Here is a 21,550-nt window from a genome sequence, read left to right as displayed (position 1 = left end):
CAGTGTTTTCCACACAGAAAGAACATTCTGTTCTCACAATACTGATATTCTTGTCAAATTCTATAATAGTTCTGCATGACATGAAGTGGAAAGTAAAACAATTTGACTACAAAACCCCTGGATGCATGAACTATAATGACGGAGTGGTTACATTACTTTACGTGTACCAATTCTATAACAATATATGGAGTGTATATGTGCTTAACATCATTCAGTATGCCGGAGGAAAAAAAGAAGAAAGGATGGAAACAGAGACAATACTAAAGGTATTCCATGCACATATTCATACAGCAATCCTAAGAATTGGAAATGCAAATGTTATATCAGTTTTGTCCTATTTATAGTATTTTGACATCGACTAAAAAAACTGCAACAGACCAAACTGCTTTGGAAGCATGTCAACTTATACATTTTCATTTCCCACACTGAGAACATGTTACGCATGCCATCCTTGTTCGAAAGCTTCCAGACCACCAAATAAATTATTTGAGTGGTCAGAGGACTATCACACCCTCTCTCAGATGGGGGACCCTAACCACTCGACAGCTTGTTCCGAAGAATTTGCAGGGTTCTTTGCAGATAAAGTTGTTCTTTTCAATTTGTCTCGCCTCAGGACTTGGACAAGAAATTAGGGTGACCACTTGTATCCCTGACCCTTGCCCTTCTTGAATGATTAGGCAAGCCAGAGGGGCCTGACAGAGTGGGTGAAAGTGCTAGTGAATGCCTCCTTATTTCAAGGCAAAATTTCAACTAGCCTTATTGAAAAAAAAACTGCAATGGATCCCATTAAATTAAATAACTATCGGCTGGTCTCAAATCTCCCCCTTTTGGGCAAGATTATGGAGGAAGTGGTGGTCTCTCAGTGCCAAAGTTTCTTGGAAGAAACTGATTATCTGGATCCATTTCAGTCTGGTTTCAGACCTGGTTACAGAACTGACATGGCACTGGTCACCTTGGTAGATGATCTATGAAGATAGAAAGAAAGGGGGAGTGTGTCCCTGCTAGTTCTCTTGGACCTCTCAGCGGCTTTTGATACCCTCGACTATGGTATCCTTTTGGGTTGTCTTGCTGGGAAGGGATTGGGAGGCACTGTTTTGCAGTGGCTTTGTTCCTTCCCCGAGGACCAAACCCAGAAGGCGGTGCTGGGTGACTCCTGTTTGATGCCCTGGCCTTTGGCCTGTGGGGTCCCTTAGGGATCCATCTTGTCACTCATGCTATTTAGTATCTACATGAAACCACTGGGAGAGATCATCCGGAGTTTTGGAGTTCGGTGTCAAATTTATGCAGATAACACCCAACTCTATTTCTCCTTTCCACCAAAAGCCAAGGATGCAGTTCTGGTCCTGAACCGGTGCTCGTCGGCATTAACAGACTGGATGAGGGCGAAAAGATTAAAATTAAATCCTGATAAGACAGAGGTGCTCCTAGTCAATCATAAGGCAGATCAGGGTATAGAGATACAACTTGTGCTGGATGTGGTTACACTCCCCCTGAAGTCACATGTACACAGTTTGGGGGTGATCCTGGACTCATCGCTGACCCTGGAGTATCAAGTGTTGGCGATGGCCAGGAGTGCCTATGCAGAATTAAAACTTGAGCACCAGCTGTGTCCATATTTTGAGATGCCAGATTTGGCCATGGTAGTACACGTCCTAGTTACATCTCGACTGGACTGAAATGTTGCCTACTTGTAAGCTGCTCTGAGTCCCCTTCGGGGTGAGAAGGGCGGGGTATAAATAAATAAATAAATACTGCAATGCACTCTATATGAGGCTGCCTTTAAAGAGTGCTCAGAAGCTTCAACTAATTCAAAGGTCAGCTGCCAGGTTACTGACTGGAGCACCGTTATTCAGGGCGAGAACAACTCCCATGTTATGGCAGCTCCACTGGGAACCAGTTTGCTACCGGGCGAAATTTAAAGTGCTGGTCATTACCTTTAAAGCCCTAAATAGTTTGGGTCCTGACTATTTAGCCAACCGCCTCTCTTCATACGAACCTGCCTGGACACTGCACTCATCAGGGGAGGCTCTCCTCTCATTCCTACCCTCGTCTCAAACCTGGCTGGTGGAGATGAGAGAGAGGGCCTTCTCTGCAGCCCCCCCTCCCCCCACCTCTGAAACTCCCTGAAGGGAATCAGAATGGCTCCTTTGCTGCCCTCCTTCAAAAGCAATTAAAAACTTTCCTATGCACCCAAGCATAAAGAGAAGTGTAAAGATGTCATGATCATTGTGTTTTATTCATGATTGCTATGTTTAGGTTGACTGTTTAAGGTTGTATATTTCAGCTATTCTTGTACAGAAGTTGGGAGCCTCTAAGGCATGGCCAGGAAAAGGGGCGTGGCTTCACCTTGCTGGTGGAAGCCTTAGAATTCAAATTTAGCAGTTGGAATTGGGCAGTTGGAGTTTGTCGGTTGAGCAGAGCAGTTGGTTCTGTTCAGTGAGAAAGGAGTGTGATCGAAAAAAGAGATTGTGGGAGGAAGTTGAGCAGCTAGAGAGTTTTAGCGGAGAAGGGCTAAAATTAAAGTTGCTGAGCCTTTAGTAGAGATAACTAAAGAGCTGAGGCTGCATCCCTAAGTCAAGGAAGACTAGGGTTGACCAGTTAAACTCCCCAATCCAAGTTTGATCGGGTACAGGTCAACTAAGTTAAAGAAGGACAGTATTCCTAACTGAAAGAAACAAGTAATATAAAGCTGATACCATACTAAGCTCAGTGAAACTATTGAGAAGTCTTGCAACACTTACTGTACAGAAGTAACATCGTTCAACTTAAGATATAACATTCTTGCAACCATCAAGCTATGTGCTATAAATAAACAAGTTACTGTTTCTTCAAATGTTGCTTATTATTTGAGCAAAGCATCTTTCAAAGGTGGTGGCAGCGACAACATAGAAAAGTGAAATACATAGAGGTAGAAGGTGAATCCTTCGCATTTTGGTGGCAGTAGTGGGATCCAAAAAGATTCCATCCCTGTCATCACATCAAGTCTTCACAGAAGTGAATTGTTATGTTCAGCCTAAGAAATAAGGAATGGAATATGGCTTTTAATTTTATGTGTAATTAGTGTTTTATTGTCTTGTTATGGTGTATTTATATTACTAAATGTGATACACCCCCCAACATAGGCCAGCTATCCTTTTCTGGACCTTGCGTTTCCACAAACACCACAGTTCATGCAGCTGCGTGCTATGCATGTCCAAGATGGTCAGGTTGCTTACCTGTAACCATGTTTATTCGAGTGTACTCTGTGAATTCACACTAATGGAGAAGGCTCCAACGGAAAACTCTTCCAAGCTAAAGTTTGAATTTTGGGGGTAGCCACGCCCCTCTCCCCACAGGACATATAAGGCAGTCCTGGGCATCCGCTCTCCAGTTCCTGCGCCGCAAAGGCAACGAGAAAGGGAGAGGTTTGCCAGCGGTGATGGAAGGGCGGGTTTGTGTGAATTCACAGAGTACACTCGAAGAAACATGGTTACAGGTAACCTGACCTTTTTCTTCGTGTACTCTGTGAATGCACACTAATGGAGACTAGCAAGCTAAGGTTCAGGACAGTGGGACAGAGCAAACCCGACAACGAGTTGAATGTCCAAACCCAATTTTTATTAGGACACATCAAAGAGAAATAAGGCACAATGTGCAACGAGGTCAGCATGTCAACCAAGTACATAAACATGAGACATAACCATATCGAGGTGTATCCCCGTTAAGTGGACATCAAAAAAGGCCCAGGGGAAAGTGCAAATAGAACAGCAGTATCCCCCAAAGGGAGAGAAACAAGGTGTAACTTGTCCTTAGAATAGGACCGAGAGGCAAACAGACCTCTCACAGTGTAAACCATTGTAGAGGAAAGAAGAGCAATGCTTGTAGTGTTGCCCTAGTGCAGTCACATAAACATTGTGAAAGAAGAGAGGAAAATAAAGCTTGTTATGCAAACAGTAATACTTGGAGTGACATTAATTGCCTTCCTCCCCTTCCTACTCTCTCTGTGTCTCCTCTCTCACTCTCTGTGTCTCCTCTCTCATCCTTTCCCTCTTTTTTTTTTACTGGCAAGTGTTCTGTAAGGAAAAAACAATGCCTCCTATGACAAGCAGGAGAACAAAACCGAACTGGCGAAAGCAGAGTCCTTCTGGACCTTAGAGTCCATTCTATAGTGGGAGACAAACGTCAAAGGGTTCGACCAAATTGCTGCTTTGTAAATAGAGTCAAGAGGGATGCCCCTGAGAAAAGCAATTGAGGTAGAAAGGCCCCTCATTGATCTCGGCTGGATCGACAGAGGATGGGGGCGTTTAGCCAGTTCGTAAGCAAGTTCAATGGCTTGAGCAATCCAGTGGGAGAGTCTCTGGGAGGAGATTGGAAAGGCGTCAATGTTTCGGGACCGAAGGAAGGCATGAAACCGAGAGATCTTATAGGCATAGGCTCCAGTGGGAGAGTCTCTGGGAGGAGATTGGGTTACCAAACTTGTCCGGGGCATAAGCAACAAAACGTCTCAGTGTCTTGCGTGTTGCCCTAGTTCGGTCTCTATAGAAGAGAAGAGCTCTTCTAACATCCAAAAGGTGAAGTCTCCATTCGAGCGGAGATGAAGGGTTAGGGAAAAAGGCTGGGAGCACAATGTCTTGGTTTAGATTAAAAGCAGAGACCACCTTAGGAAAAAAGGTGAAACCCGGACGCAGTACGGCGCGGTCATGGTGGAAGTGAAGGTAAAGTTCGTCCACTCTAAGAGCCGCCAGCTTCGAAGGCCTACGGGTCGAAGTGACAGCAACTAAGGAGGCTACTTTCTATGAGAGTAAGTGAAGGTCCGTTGATGCCAGCGGCTTGAACGGGGAAGATATGAGCTGGGAAAGCACGAGTTTGAGGCTCCAACCAGGCGTTGGTGGCTGCGCCGGAGGGCAGAGATTGTTGTAGCCCCTCAGGTCTTTATGAGATGATCACCGAACAGAAACGGCTGACCGTGGTGTTGGAAGCACCAAGACAAGGCAGCTAAATAGGATTTCATAGAGGCGAGGGACAGCTTTCGTTCTGCGAGGGTAAGCAGGAAATCCAGGAACCAAGGTTGGAAAGGCGTCAATGTTTCGGGACCGAAGGAAGGCACAAAACCGAGAGATCTTATAGGCATAGGCTCTGGTCGTAGCCAGCTTGTGTGCTGCACGGAGAACCTTTTGGAGGTCTGGATGGAGGGAGCTTAGGTGAGAATCTTCCATGCAGTGAGATGTAGAGACGGGATGTCCGGATGGAGGATTTGACCGTTCTGCCTGGACAGAAGGTGAGGCAGAGGCGGAAGACAGAGAAAGGTCCCTCTGGAGAGGTGAAGAAGAGCCGGATACCACGACTGTCGCGGCCATGCTGGGGCTATTAGAATCTCCGTAGCCGAGGCAAGGCGAAGTCTCTCCAACACCCTCGGTATCAGAGGAAAGGGAGGAAACAGTGGCTCTGTCGACCAGTCTAGAAGAAAGGCATCCCCGAGGCATCCAGGAAACGAGGCCGGAGGAAGTCCCGCTCCGCATGGAGGTAGCTGCGCATTCTGAGGAGAGGCGAAGAGGTCTAGGGTAGGCCATCCCCAGTCACGAAAGAGATCGTGGAGAGTGTCGGGATTGAGCTGCCACTCGTGGGAGGAGCTCGTCATCCTGATTAGGGCATTGCCTAGGCCATTCTGGAGGCCCGGGAGATGGAGTGCCAGTATGAAGACCTTGTGGGCTATGCACCACTGCCAGATGCGGGTGGAGAGAGACAACAGCTTTCTCGAACCCGTGCCGCCCTGTTTACTGATGTAGAATGTTGTCCGTTTGAAAGAGAACAGTCTTGTGGAGGATTAGGCGGGCAAAGGCCTTCAGGGCCTTGAAGATGGCAAGGAGTTCTAAGACGTTTATATGACTGTTCCTCTCAAGAGGGGACCAGAGGTCTTGGATGGTGAGGCTGTCCATGTGAGTTCCCCAGGCATAGTTGGAGGAGTTGGTGGTTATGGTGACCGACGGAAGAGCGGGGTGGAATGTTAGACCTTTGCACACATTGGCTCGAGACTTCCACCAAAGAAGGGAGCAGCAGACGTGAGACGGTACCAAGAGGAACTTTGAGCTGGGATGCTGAGATGGTTTGAAATTGTCTATGAACCACCTTTGCAGAGGCCTGAGGCGCAATCTGGTAAAGGGGGTGACCAGACCAGTAGACGCCATATGACCTAGAAGGACATGGACGGATCGGGCCCGAACCCTTTGGTTGTGCTCGCAGACTGTGAGGTGATGACGGAGGGCGAGAAACCTGTCAGATGGTAGAGAGGCAGTTTGGGCGATGGAGTCGAAGAGCGCGCCAATGAAGCGGATCTTCCTCGATGGAACGAGGTGAGACTTCTCAGCATTGAGCTGAAGGCCGAGCGAGTCCAACAGTTGGAGAGTCTGTTCGATGTGGCGCTGCAACACGGCCGGGTCGGGCCTGACAAGAAGCCACTTGTCCAAATACGGAAAGACTGTGATGCCTTGCTGTCTGAGGTGCGACGCAACCACGGCCACTACCTTGGTGAAGACCCTTGGTGCCGTGACAAGGCCGAAGGGTAAGACGGTAAACTGGTAGGTCTGGTCGAGGACCTTGAAACAGAGAAAGCATCTGTGGGTCTTTCATATCGCAATGTGAAAATATGCATCACATAAGTCTATGGACATGAAGTAATCTCTTTGCTGGAGAATCGGAAAAATGAATGCAATGGATACCATCCAGAATTTTGTTGGACGAATGAACAAGTTCAGAGCTCGCAAGTCCAGGATGGGGCGAAGACCCCCCCTCATTTTGGGACCGTGAAGTATCTGGAAAAGAAGCTTCGAGGGTTCTGTTTGGATGGAGAAAACCGAATAGCCCCCTTGGTGAAGAGGGAATCTATTTCGGCGTAAATCTCTGGAGAGGGCTTGGTGAGGGAGACATGGCCTGTAGGAGGGAGTTCTTTGAACTCTAAGGCATAACCCTCTCAAACAATGCGGAGAACCCAGGCATCCAAAGTAATAGACTCCCACTGGTGATAGAAGGGGGCCAGATGGTCTGTGAAGAGGCAAGCGTGTAGAGGCAGTGAGACAGAGGGTTGTAGAGGTGACATGGCGGCTGCAATGGTACCGAATGTGGAGACTGGGCATGCAGGTACGGCGTCAGGTACGACGATGGGCCTGAGCGGGTGCAGAGGTGGCTCAACCCCGTTGCTTCTGAGCCTGAGCCGAGTGGCGAGGCTGGTGTTGGCTTTGGTGGCTCGAACCCGAAGACCGCCTGAAAGCTTGGCGTCGAAAGGCTTGAGGCGGGAAACAGCGGAAACGATGAGGGAACCACCGAGTGCGTTGGGAGTGAGGTTGTTCAACTCCACACTTTGAGGCCAGAATTTTAAAGACATGGTTGGATTTGAGTTTGTCGTCAGTCCCGGCGTTGAAAAGTCCCAACGCATCAAAAGATAAGTCCTCAATGACCTGTCTAGAGGATGAGGAGAGACCCGATGACCTCAGCCAGGAATGATGACGGATGGTGACCGCATGGGCAATCATCTTGCCGGCAGTGTCACCAGTATGCTTAGCCATCTGGATCTGATGATGGGCTAAGGAGTCAGCCTCTTGCTGAAGCGTGGTAAGGACCGACCGATCTTCGTCAGAGAACTTTGCAAAGAAGGGCTGGGCCTTTTCCCAAAGGATTTGTGAGTAGGCTCCCATATAAGCCCCATAGATAGCCATCCTACAGAGTAGGAGGGCTCCAGAATAAAGCTTTCTACCTACGGCGATGAATCTTTTGCCCTCTCGATCAGCTGGAGTGTTGGACTGACAACCGGAAGACTGAGAAGCCTTGACGACCACAGAGTTAGGGTCGGGGTGAGCCATTCCATAGTATCGTCGTCGGTACGGTACCAGGCCTCGATCCTCTTCGAGGTGGGCGGTATCAAGGAAGGCGTTTTCCAAGAAGCTTGGATAACGTCCAGCAAATATGGCAAAAATGGTAGGAGAGTAGCCGGAGGAGCTTGGGCTTGGACCCTTTTGAAGACAGGGTCGGTCACAGCCTTAGAGGTCTCCTTGATTTCCATTCCTAGGGCGTCAGCCATCCTGACCATCTGATCAGAAAAATGCTGACATTATCTGTCGGAGAAGGAGGGTCGACTTCGTAGGCATCATGAGGAGGTGAGAAGTCGAGACCCAGACAGACGACAGAAGCCGAAAGGATGGATTCTGGGTGATCAACATCAATCTCATCGTTCTTGGCCCCTTGAGGGGACCGAGGAGGAGATGAAAGCACAGTCTCTGGAGGAGGCATAACCTCGAGAGCAGGAGCAGCAGGTGGCCAAGAGTCTTTGGAGGCCGAGGCTTGAGCCGTTTGGGCTAAGCGGGCCATTTGTCTTCCCCATTCCGTAGTAGAGGTTGGGGGAAAAAATTGCTGTTGAGATTGTCGACGCCCTAAGGTGGGTTCAGGCATCGGTACCCTGACCACTGTCTGAGTGGTGGGGTGAGTCCTGTATTTCACCTTCAGACAACTGCTGAGGGGGGGGGGGGGGACTAAGAGACATCTCGAGGATGCTGTGCCGGTTCAATCGGCAAAGATCTCCTTGACGAAGTCGCCGAGGAAGAAGGGACATCTCTACGCGAGGCTGAGGAGGAAGAGCGTTGGGTCATCTGCCTCTTAACTGGGGGCTGTTTAGAGGGTGCCCTCATAGATTTGCCTGGGGTCGGAGGAACGGCTGCCGAGTCGGACTGGGCACGTCGAGATTCCTCTTGGGGCCTCTTAAAGGCAATCTTCATAGCCGAGGTCGAGGATGGAGACCCCACAAAGGAGCGAACCGAAGCCGCTGAAGCCAAGGAGCTCGAGGTCGAGGAGGGTCCCACCTTACCAGACCGAGTCGACACCGGAGCCGTAGTCACCGTGCACAGCGGTTTAGAAGGCGGTTTAGAAGCCCTGGAGGAGACTGAAGAAGCCTTGGAGGCAAGTGCCCTTGAAGTAGAAGGAGTTGAGCCCGGCACGAGCGACCTCTCGTAGAGTGCCGCCCTGAGCCTGGCCGTTCTGTTTTTCCTCGCTTGAGTCGTGACAGCTAGGCAAAAGTGGCAAGTACCGACAACATGGGCCTCGCCAAGGCAGAGAAGGCACTTGGTGTGGCCGTCCGAGTCGGGAATCTTAGCGGCACACTGAGTGCAATGCTTGAAGCGCGTGGTAGACATCAAGAACGAAGAGTCCGAAGTGAGCCTGCATGACATGGATTGTCTACAAACATCAAACTCGACTTCTGGAAAGATTTAATCAGCGTTGCCTCCAAAAAACGCTGCAAATCTCTTGTGAAGACTGGCAGACAAACACTAGTGTTCTGAAAGAGGCAAAGACCGCCAGCCTTGAATTGATGATCCTCCGTCATCAACTTCACTGGTTGTCCAAATCACAATCTCCCAAAGCAGTTACTTTACTCTCAGTTCAATAATGGAAAACATCTCCTCCTTCTTTTGCTGAGTTTGGAAAGTTGTTGTGCCAATTGTTTAAGGCAGTGGTGTCAAACTTATGGCTCTCCAGGTGTTTTGCATTCAGCTCCCTGAATTCTTGGCCACTGGACAAACTGGCTAGGGTTTCTGCGAGTTGGAGGTCCAAAGCTTTGACACCTCTGGTTTAAGGGAATGAGGACACCGTGTCATTTCAGTAAGTCTTTGCCACATTTGCTAAGCTGTTCTCCATCCTAACTCCACTATTTTGCAGGAAAAAAGTAAATAGTTCATCTCTCTTTCTAAGTTATATTGGAGTCTAGAAGGGAGGGGAGCACGGAAATGGCAATTTGGTGCAGTGGGGTATCATGAAGAATTGACACTACCATCTTTTTCCGATCATATAGAGCCAATGCAGTTGATGTAGAGAGAGCAATAGATCGCTGGCATTGGAAAAACTCTGTACAAACTCTCCATGGCCAAATGCAGAAACCGTGTTTCTTTAAGCAATTCAATGTAAGAAAATCAAGCTGGCCATGGTTTTAGCCATGAAGTGCTTCACCAATAGTTTTCTTCCTCTTTAATCCTTATGTGCCTCCACTAAACTTTCTCTCCCCGTAGTTACATTTGGAAGAGGGAGCAGGTGGAGTAAGCAACAGCAGCTATGGGCAGCTACTCCATGGGACAGGAAGTGAGAGACCTGGCCAGTTGCTTCATCAGCATATCTTTAATGTTTGCCAATATAGACACTAACAAATACATCTATCTGCTTCTACGTAAGGTATAACTCCATTTATTGGGGTTGTACAAATGTTTTGTCACATCTTTATTTTTAGGGGAAACCACACACTCATCTCCCCTCTTTCTCTTTGCATTCTTTCTGCCTGCTACCCAATTTTACCTTATTTCCCATCATTGAACTATCTATTTTTCTATTTACTTCATTACCTTTTAGCTTATTTGAACTCAGATGTATCTTTTTACACTCATTTCCTCCATTGTTTGCTTTGGTAATTACGGAGCATCTCACCCTTCAACTCAGATAGCAAAATGCCATGGGCTAGCCCTATAAAGGATTGCTGAGCATGGAGAGTTGAATTAACTTCTTTGAAAAACGGGGTACTTTCTGTAAATATTTGCTCACATTAATCATTATCTTTCTTGTCTTGTATAGAAAACCAAGCAAAATGAGTTTAGCATAAGAATTAAAATGTTGGATTAGGATTTGTTTTAGTCTCTATTTAATTTTCCATTTCTGTCTCTCTGTCTCTCTCTATCTAACCTATTTTACAGAATTGTTGTGAGGATAAATAAGAAAGAGCCAGATTTGCCATGTTTGAGTTTACTCATGGAAAAAGATGGATATAAACTAATAAAGTAAAAAAAAACCCAACAATAAATATACTTTTAATAGTGAAAGGGAACAGAAAGAACTGAATTGAGGACATGCACACACAGCCCACAAATGATCTCTTTGATGCTGATGACAACAGGAACAACTCTTGTGCAAAGTTCCACCACTTTTATTGTAACTTCAAAACCAAAAATAAAATGCAAAGTATGGACTTGAGAAATATAAACTTTAATTTTATATTAGCAAAAGCAAAGTAGGCTCCATTCTAAGGTAAGAAAATTTAATTCAGCTAACTACTACTATTACTTAAATAAAATGGAATTAAAATTCAAAAAGATTTTTCTAACCTTGTATTTTTAATTAGCTAGCAATCCCTACTCTCAAAAACCTTTATTGCTCCAATATTTGACATATAGGCACCAAAGAAGTCACATATTTTACATTGCTCCAGGCCTCCAACCACTTTAATCCAGCCTTGCATCTATATAATCTGCATCCTTCATTCAACACTCATGGGATGAGAACTACTGTGTATACTGCATTTGGAACACTACAGTTGGTTTCATGCCTCATTTGAGAAAAGCTATGAAGTTATAACTGAAATCAACTATGCTTTTCAATGCTAAGTCCCTTAAAACGAATTGGGCTTTTTTTTGTTTTTGTTTTTTGGCAATTCCAGTGAACATCCCAGTGGTGAAAGGTTTTTCTTTTCTCAACCTTCATTCTAACACTCAAGAAACAGTGATATTCAGGACCACCTGTATGAAGACAGAAGGTATTTTACTCTACACATTTATAACACTATATTCCAATTTAACTGCTATGGTTGCATCCCACTGAATCTTGGTTTCACGGTTTAGTGTGGCACTAGAGCCCCCTAGTTGTGAAATCTAAATACCCCCTTTAAAGTTTAAATCTCAGGACTCCATAGGATGGAACCATGGTGCTATGTGTAATATGAAAAGGGTCAAGGTTTCTAAAGAGAGCACTGATTTGGGTGAAAGTCATCAAAGACATATTCAACGATTCTGGAGAATGCAAATATAGCAGCTTAGAAGCCTCAATATATTTTAGGAACAATTAATATTATATTGAATACAGAACTGTAGAATATACATGGAGAAAAAAGCAGAAAAAAACACCCAGCTTTTTTCTTCACCAGCACTGCAACTATATTAGAAATTACCCTTAAACTGCATATTTTTTATAATGAATCATTTTTAATGAGTACTTTAGAAAACTGTGTTGATTTTTTTCAAATAAATTCATCTTCACAGTTACGTTGGGCCACCAATAATCTGTAACTGTATCCTACTGCAGCATACTCTGAATAATTTAAGAAAAAACTCCAGAACTTAGACATACGGTCTTGTATTAATACAGACTCACCAAACAATTTAAAACTAAACCGAAAACAGCATAGCATATAAACTTCTATTCAAAGTGACATTTTTCCTTCAATAATGATGAAGGTCCACACATGACAGGGAAGCTTTATAAGGAAAACAACCTTTGAAATTTTCCTCTTCCCACATTTTAAGTTAACATCTAAATAGTATTTATAACTGCTCAAAGTTAGTATTCTTCTTGCTACATGAAATCTGCAAAGTTACTATACACTTACTTAAATATCCACACACTAATATTACTTATATACACTGCTGTTTATTATGAACATTTATGCAGGAAGCCAATGTCACCTTCAGAAATTGTTGATGTCTTATTTCAAAAGAAAGCAAAACGTGTGGTTTGGTAAGGCCGATGCAAGCGTCATAAAGACCCTAAGATACCAAATTTGAGGGGGCAGTTATTTACTGTATGTTAGTACGGCTTTGGGGCATATGAATGTTTACATCTGAGAAGTTGCTATGTTGAATTTAGCTTCAATAAATGTTCATCCCATACCTATGAATTTGATTTTTGTGGCTTAAATATAGAATTTAGCATTTGTCTGTATCAACTTTCATTTTATTAATTTCCACCCAATTTTCTCGTTTAGGGGATCTCCAATCTTGTCCCAAACTGGCTGGATTGACTAGTTTCACCAAATGTCATTCCCTTTGGGTGGTCAAGTCTAACTGGAAGATAACAAACTGTATACATTTTAACTGACCTCCTCTAGAATATTGGAATTGGCCCTTGACAGCCAGCTGTGATGGAAACAAATGAGGGGAAATGCAGCAGGTTTCTCAACAGAACAGATGGAGCAGCTCTGTCTCATCTCTTCATGTCCAGCTAGGAAGAACATCCAGGTGACAGTTTGGAGAGGAACAGGTTTTGTGCAGCTAGTATTTCAGCAAGCCAAAACAGTTTGTAATTTACATGCCAGTTCATTTATAACTCAAACAAATCTATTCATTATCCCAATTTAAAATAATAGCAGCTGAAATGTGGTCCTTCCTCCACATGCCAGTGAATTGTAATTCCCATCAGTCCTAACTAGCATATCCATCATCCAGTAGTGAGGAATGTTGGGAAGTCAAACAACATCTGGATGGCTATATTTTACCTATCTCTGAATTAAAGTTATAGGTGTGGGTCTATGATTAGAACTGACATGGTATAGATAGCGGTAGGTGAAGGAAGGACTATCAAGTATTTCCTTTTTCTTTATGAAAATAAAAAAGCAACAGTACAGTATTCTGTATTTTTGTTCTTCAATTCTCATCTCAACCTCCTGCTACAGCTATAAGGCAAAACACATCAAGATAAACAACCAAAAAGTTCCAGCTGCTGGAGAAAGAAACTATTTAGAATGAAAACTGAATCAGTTAAAAGGGAAGTAGAGTTAGGTTAATTGCTAGAGTTTAAAATCATGTGTCAAAACCTTTTTCAATCTATCTCCCAAACCAATCCTCTTTTTCTCAATTTTACCTACTAGAGATGGCATAAAGGGAATGTATGCCCACCCAGAGTGCACTCTTCAGACCTCCAGTAATAGTACCAAATGTAGTATTCCAGCACTCCAAATAAAAAAACAAAAACAAAACAAATGCTTTCAAGCAGATGGGATTTTTCAAGTACATTTCTATAAGCATTTTATAATCTAATAATATAAGAGGAAAAATGACCCCGAAGTAGTGTAAACCTGACTGGAATGCAAACATCTGTTCTGGTTTCCTGACTAGGGTCCTTCAACCCACTTTAAATATTTATAGTTTTTAACTAGATTAAAACATTATAAGAGGGGGTTTATTCTCAACAACCTGTAACTGGAATTGATGTGCCAGTTTTTTCCAATGTTGTCTTAAAATGAGAATAAAGTTTTGCTGTACCATTCACATCCTCAGTACAAAACAGATCCAGAAAGGAGGTGAGTAAAAGGGAAGAAAGACTCCTGAAATAGTAAGGAAACAAGAGTATAGTGTAGTTAAATTCTCAGGAAGTGAATGGCAAAAAGAACCTCCTTTCCAAATTCCCTACAACATTATGAGCCTGAGCAATTACTGAGTGGAACAAGCTCCTTTAACACCACCTGGTGCAATTTTCAGCATTTGGTCTTGCTCCCAAGCCTGTCATGGCTCATTTAGATAGTATAGTGCACTCTCTCTATAAGGCTATTCTCAGGAACCATAGCGTTCAAAACCTAATGAGATACAGAGATTTTTTATCATGACGTATAATGTAACTGTTAGCCACTGAACTCATAGTTTAGTCTTTGAGGGCTGAATGGAACAGAAAGCTTTTTTAGATTTGCTGAGTATAAAAACAAGTGATCTGCTTCAATATGCACACTTAACTAATACCCAAACAAAAGTGAGTCCAAGCTGATGAAAGGAGGTCCTATTTACAAACATTTCCCTGCTGTGCCCTTACTATGTATATCATGGTGAGAATTCAGTAAGATAATTATGAATGCAAAACTTAAGTTGTGCATTTGCTACTGGCTCACATTCACATTCTCTGTTTATTCGCTAAATTAAGGAATCTGAAGGGATTGTGAAAGTCCCCCAATCTCCACTCAGCAAGCAGCAGCTTATTGATAGGGGTCTGTTCCCATCAATCAGGAAGCAGCTAACTGATATTCCCACCTTGATCTTCACCCTCCCCCCCCCCCCACACACACACACACTTGTGTGAGCAATCTACGGTGCAAGAAGGAATTTTAATCACCTTATGTTTAACGTTGTCACTTATGGTCTTTTTGAATGCTTAGGCACAATGGCATCACTAGAGGGATGCAAAGGGGCAACACAAAATGACCGCAACCTCCAGAATCCCCCAACTTGTGTGGGACACATGATGTCACCCCATGGACCTTCACCAGATCACAATCCCTGGCCAGTGAGGCTGTAAAACAACTCTGGAGCTGTCACTACTAAAAGACCCAACGACCACCGCTACCAGCCCTCTGATCTGCCACTACTACCTGCCTCTCGTGGCCATCCTGCTACCTGTGAGTTGGAGGAGAGAAACATGCCACCACTGCCACCAGAGCTGGAAAAGGAGCCAGAGGAGGAGCATGGGTACAGAGCCGTAGTATTTGAGGAGGGGACAACATCAACAGGAGCACGGAGGTGAAGTGTGAGCATCCACTTGATTATTCGCAAGTAATCTGGCCACTGTGAGCTTGCCAGAAGGGAATAGGTCAATGGAGGTGACACCCTATTATCGTACTAGGATGACATCAATCCTAGTATACTGATGTGACACCAACACTGTAGGTGAGAAAATAGGGGTGGCAGCTCTTTGGCACTTCCCCTCAAAGAAGTACTAAGAGAGTAAGCTGTTACTTCTTTTAAGTTCTCCCGGGATGGAGTAAGCTCTTGCTTTTCACCATTCAACTCGCAGAAGGGAATGGTTCCTTTTAAAATATAAACATTAATACTGTATTTCAACTTTGATCAAAAATTAATCACCCCCTTCTCTAAGTATTGTCAAAAGACATTTTTGAATGCATGGGCAAGAAAACAGTGGTGGAAGCCATTAGCAGTTGGGCTCCTGAGGTGGCGTGGACACGTTTCCTTCTCCACAGCATGATCCTTGAAGTTGTTTAATTTTTGCTCCCAGACTTGCCCTCATTACATGGTAATTCTTCATCATTATCTTGTTGTGCTTTAAAAAACCCACGTTTTAAAACAACCTGGTAGGTTAGAGATTCCCACCACCACACTAAGGCCACTGCTTTCAGTTCTACCTATATTAATCCTATATTACCTTTTTGAGGCTGAAATTATATAACATCTTTGAGTACAAAATACAATTAAATACAGTGAGCCTTGCTTCTGAGAAGTCATGTATGAAACAACTTGCTGGACTCAATGCTATGAGTCAATTTCAGAAGTATAATTATTTCCCAAAAGTCACTAATAAGGTAACAATAGGTTTTTTTTACTGAGAAGTTTTTTTTAAGAATAGCTAAGAAATAGTCAACTTCAAAAACATTCCATGGTATACAACACAGCATTCCTATATGTATATATTTTACAGAGAAAATTTGGCAAAGCAGTTTGGCTGACAAAACACTTGCTAGAGTATTGACTGCAAGACCTATCTCAAATTGCCTGGAATCCTGCATTAAGAAATATTTTTGCCTTCTTACTCACAAACCAACTCTCTCAATTAGCCAAATACCTGTAGGCAAATACTTAAAAACAGAAAAAGAGAAATCTCTTAAAATCTCATGGTCAGGTACCAGATTGCTGAATATAAAGCTTGGAATACAAAGCTGTACACAATTCATCTCTGAAACACCAAACTTTATTTCTGTTGTATACAAGCTATCTATCTTATACAAGCTTCTATCTTAATGTCTCTCCCCTTCCCACTCTCGAGGGAAAAAAATGAGGAAAGGAAAAAAAGAGATGTTAGTAGGAAAGCTGAATATAAATAATGTCTCACTAAACCAAAATCACTGTTAGCCCTGCCAATAAAAATGTTCTTTCTCTTTAGGGATGGCTAAGCTACTAAAAACACCTCTTAATGATCTTGTTGGCATCACTAGCCAACATAGCTCTAAATAGATAACTGTCTTTCTGAAGGCTAAAAGGTAATTGAACTGCCCTGAAGTATATAGGAATTAATGGGCAATTTAAAATGGAAAATCCAACAGAGCCTTACATTCCCTCCTACTTACTTCTTCTTCCCCACATTCAAGCAGTAAGTGATTCCTCTGAATTAGGGTTTGTGTTGTAAATGCCCAATAATTAAAATTAAATCTATATCCCCAGGAAATCTTCAGATAGTGAAGGAAGGGGAGACTACTATAAATGTAGTACCATCAGTTTATGAGAACATGCCCAAATGTATGGAATTCATGTGTAATGAGGCAGAGGTCAGACTGCTATATAATTATACACAATACAATCTACCTACCCAGAAACTGTTCTTAAAACTAGAGGAAACAAACAATAAATCTTTGCTTGAGCAACTCTTTCAACCCAAACAGAAATTAAGGGAAGATTTTTTGGGGGGGAATAATAAACAAATTTTAAAAGGCAATTCTATACAGTTAAGTCTAAGAGATACGGTATATTAAGAAAAACAAAAGCATACTTCATCTCTAGGACCTCCTCTAAATGTTTTCTCCTCTCAGCTCGTAAGTTGGTCAAATGCGTTTCCTTCTCAGCCAGAGACTGCTGGGTAGAAGACAGCTTTGCCTTCATGGATTCCAGTTCCTGTTTTACTTTTTCCATAGCCATCATCAATTCTTCTACCTAAGGAATTCAAAAATAACAGAGAAAGGAGAGAGAAAACAAGTAATTTTTAACACTTCTGCCATTCACCAGAATTACCTACTGATGGGACAAGAAACATGTAAATGTTCAATTTATCTTTGTATTGAATACTTATATCTTATCTTATTGTTTTAATATAAAATGGTCACATTATCATGAAGTAAAGACACACTTTCATTAGACAGAAAGTAACTCACTCTATATTTCATTTATCTGATCCCCAACTGGCAATGACTCTTATGTTCCATCTGTATTAGAATGTACCATTGTCTAAAGGTTACATAATAAACATTTAACTATAGGGCAATATTCTTAATTTCAGTACCTAAGCAATACTGTAGTTACGTATAACAGGGCAGAATAACTCTTTGGTACATACACTGTACCAGAACTAATCCATCTCCCTCAGAACTCATATGGACAGCTAAGTTACAAAATAACTTCATAATGCTGCATCCCATTATCACGTTTTGTATTCACTAAACAAAGAAAACAAAAGCAAAAGACACATCACAGCTATAAATAAATTACTATAAAGGTATTTAATGTGGACATTCAGGCAATGCAGATTACCTTGTGAATATTTAAAGCCTTACTGAAGGTTGAATTTCCTTACTTATGAAATTTAAATATGAGCAGAAAACATTACAGCTGTGTGCTGCCAACCCCTGGGAGTCTACCACAATTATGCTTATGTCATTTTTATGTAACTGTTGAGGTTGACCATTTGGGTCAAAGTGCATTTAGTGAGATTTTGTTAATTCTACACGTTACCAATGCTAACTTGTGCACATTTTGTTAATAATGTTAGGCTCTGCAATCAGCATGGAACTCGGTCACACCTTGCTTGTCTGTAATAAGACAGAGCTGTCTAGGAAACATGCACATGCCAGTTTTTCATCTTTTACAGTTCTTTCTGTCTCTTAATGTTCCCTGAGAAGCAAGATGTCTTCACACTGATTATTTTTAACACTCAAAAAATGAAAAGAGAAAAATGACAGGTCTCTAAGGTGGAAAAAGCAGGACAACTATGCTTTACTTAGCAAAAATAGAAACAGAAAAAAATGGAAATAACCAACATGCATGCTTTATAATATCCTTAAGAGTGTATCATTGTGAATGTTAAAGACAGAGCATATTTTCACTTCGAACAGTGTGTTGCATTTGATATTTGAGCTCCATCTAGTCTCCTGAATGCATTTCGTATCCTTTTAAAAATAAAGGTGAATATCAGTCAATGTTATTTAAACAAAGGCAGACATGTCCCAAAATGGATAATCTGAGCAAAACATTCTTATTCAGTACCTTAACATTTAAATAATGAGCAAACAAGACTTAGTGAAATCAGAATACAACACTGATGATCTTTTCTCATTTACTTTGTCATCTCCCCTCATTCAGATTAATACTGAAGATTCACTTCAATCTTAATAAGCAAAATTAATCTATATCCTCCACCATGTTATCATAGGCGCAGGATATAGTTCCTTCAAAAGATGTAGCAACCCAGGCTCTTCATTTTCAGAAACAGAAGGTACTTTAAAATTACCTCACATATTTTTCTGTGGTTCCATAAATCCCCGCTGATTCTTTTATGAACATGATCTGAATGTAAGTTGGACTTTTTTTAAAACTCAGGTTAGGGCTCCTTAATTCTCCAAATGTACAGCATTTCGTAAGAAGCTGCATGTCAAGTACAGCCAGGTGGTCTACATAGAATCATAAACTATTAACTCTTTACACAAATGCACAGAAGCTATGATTTTACAGAAGACACAGTTTGTAAAGAAAGCATTAAGATGTATTAAATATTAGCACCATTTCTCAACTACTTATGTAAGATCACTTGTAACAAATTGACTCCTTTCACCAGGCAATGAACATGATTCCTATTCTCCCTACAGTCTTGTGCTCCTATCACATCTGCTCGAGGTTGGAGGGCCAGATGATCTGGAGCAGCTTTTTGAAACATACCTGGAGCTGGAGTGGGTAAAGAAAACTTCTGCTGCACAAGGCTGCTAGTGTACTGCTTAGTATACTCTACATTAAGCAGCATCCAACCTCCACACTAGTACTGAAAAACTAATGACAATATTTGTGCTGGACTACTGTGAAAACAATTCAGAGCAGAAGAAGATGCCCCATGTTGTCTCTGTACTCCAGAAGTAGATCTAACCCATGCTACTGAGTATGAAATTAAGAGTTCTTAGTAATTCTTATTTTGGAAGAACGGGCCTGCATAAGGGTGAGATTCACCCTACTAGAGTAGACCCACTGGATGAATAGGGTTTATACAAGGGGTAGTTTACTATTTAACTGAATTTAGACCACGAGATTCCAGGCATGAGTTTCATTAATTTGGCAGGGATGGGAATCTTGCATTCCTCCAGAACTGGCTGAGCTACAACTTCTGGTAGTCCTAGAGCAGGCATGGACAAACTTCAGCCCTCCAGGTGTTTTGGACTTCAACTCCCCAAAATCCCAGACAGCTTACCGGCTGTTAGGAATTGTGGGAGTTGAAGTCCAAAACACCTGAAGGGCTGAAGTTTGCCCATGCCTGTCCCAAAGGGATAATTCAGCAACATGTGAAAGGCTGTATGATTTCCACCCTGGTAATGAAATGAAGAATAAAACTATTTTGCAGAGCTTTTTAAAAAACACCTTAAAAGCAGCATATATTTTCTAGTAAACGAATAAGACAATTCCAGTAAATGAATAAAGCAAATAAGTTTCGGATTTGGTCTATTTATTATAGAATTAAGCAGAGAACCGTTTTAGAAAAATACCCGCTTTTAGAATAAAACAATGCACAGAATTGGCTAAATAACTTTTACTACCACTAACCTAAAATTGCTATCAAGATCCTAATAATAACTTACCAGTTCAGCTTGCAGGTGGGGAAATACCTGGGATTCTGTAGCATGACTTAGTTCTGTCTTGACCCTTTGCAAGCCAGTTGGAAACAAAGAGGATTTTAAAAAAACTTATGGGGGTGGGACATCTCCCAAAAAGAAAATTTAACTTGACTATCAAGGCTTAGAACTACCTGAACATGTGTCGTCCAGGTGATTCCAACCTGGTTGATTCATGGAGAGCAAAGAAGGAAATTCAGCTGTAGAATGTCTGATTCTTATGACTATGTGTGCATGCATATGTGTGCATTACGAGTCAGCTACTTTGTCTTCCCCACCAGTTTTGTTTCCCACGTAAAGCTCGCACGGTATTGTGATTTTCAAGATGACCTCATAAATGAATTTTAACATTTTCCTTTCGCCCACATCTTTACTTTTTCAAAGTCTAAATGTGACCTCTATTTTTTACATTATCTTCATACTGATATGTTGTTTCCAAATCCAAACTCTCTGTATCATTCCAATTTTAGTATATGTGCTGCCGAAGCAGCACATATACTAAAATTGGAATGATGTAGAGAAGATTAGCATCCAAACTCACAGGATTATATACTAACCCTTAGCTTGAACTAACACCAAATGCTATGACAGGATCTGCAAGCATATTTCAAGCAGAGCAGGATATTAGCAGACAGGCAAGACAGCAACAATGAAAGGAGAAAGATTTATCATTAGTAGCAAAAAGTACATATACAGCAATATTCTGTCACAAATAATGACATATGTGTATGGTATAGGATGCAACTGCTGTATATAGAAATAACTAGACAAGTATGCTTCCTGGACATGGAAGGTTCAGCAATACAGGGTGGATCACCAAGGCATATAGGAAGATTTTTTTGAAATCAAAAACTTCTTTTATATCATTCTACCCCCACTAGCAGAAATTAAACACAGTGTGGCCAGATTAGTCTGGGAGGTATGTGCAGTTTAGGACTAATGTAAGCATAGTTCATGTGAAAGTTCTATTACCATCAAACTGATAAACAGATGAGATTAACAATCCAAGTTACAATGCATGCATTTACTCTGCTGAAAGTAACCACAACGAACCAATGACATTATATTGGCACATTATAAGTTCATTTGGCCAGTACCTGAAAAGGAAGAAAGGCAATCTTTAATTATGAGGTCACTGATGAAAGGAGGATGTACTAATTTAGAAATCTGCATTTCAGAGACAGTTTATTAACGGGTTGGAAA

At 42.3% G+C, this 21,550-nt stretch overlaps 1 protein-coding gene across 18 annotated transcripts in view; it reads right to left on the bottom strand.

The window, feature by feature from the left end:
- Positions 1–21,550, bottom strand: part of erc1 (ELKS/RAB6-interacting/CAST family member 1) — a 233,005-nt gene that overhangs the window by 83,205 nt on the left and 128,250 nt on the right. For all 18 annotated transcript variants that reach the window (XM_062981131.1, XM_062981141.1, XM_062981132.1 and 15 more), the window contains one exon: positions 17,254–17,414. In XM_062981131.1, coding sequence (XP_062837201.1) covers positions 17,254–17,414 — 161 coding nt within the window. The remainder of the gene's footprint in view (positions 1–17,253; positions 17,415–21,550) is intronic.

This window comes from Anolis carolinensis, chromosome 5 (genome assembly GCF_035594765.1).
Source record: "Anolis carolinensis isolate JA03-04 chromosome 5, rAnoCar3.1.pri, whole genome shotgun sequence".
In the NCBI taxonomy this organism is placed as follows: Eukaryota; Metazoa; Chordata; class Lepidosauria; order Squamata; family Dactyloidae; genus Anolis; species Anolis carolinensis.
Note: the sequence above shows the minus strand (reverse complement) of the source record. Positions and strands in the feature narration are given on the sequence as shown.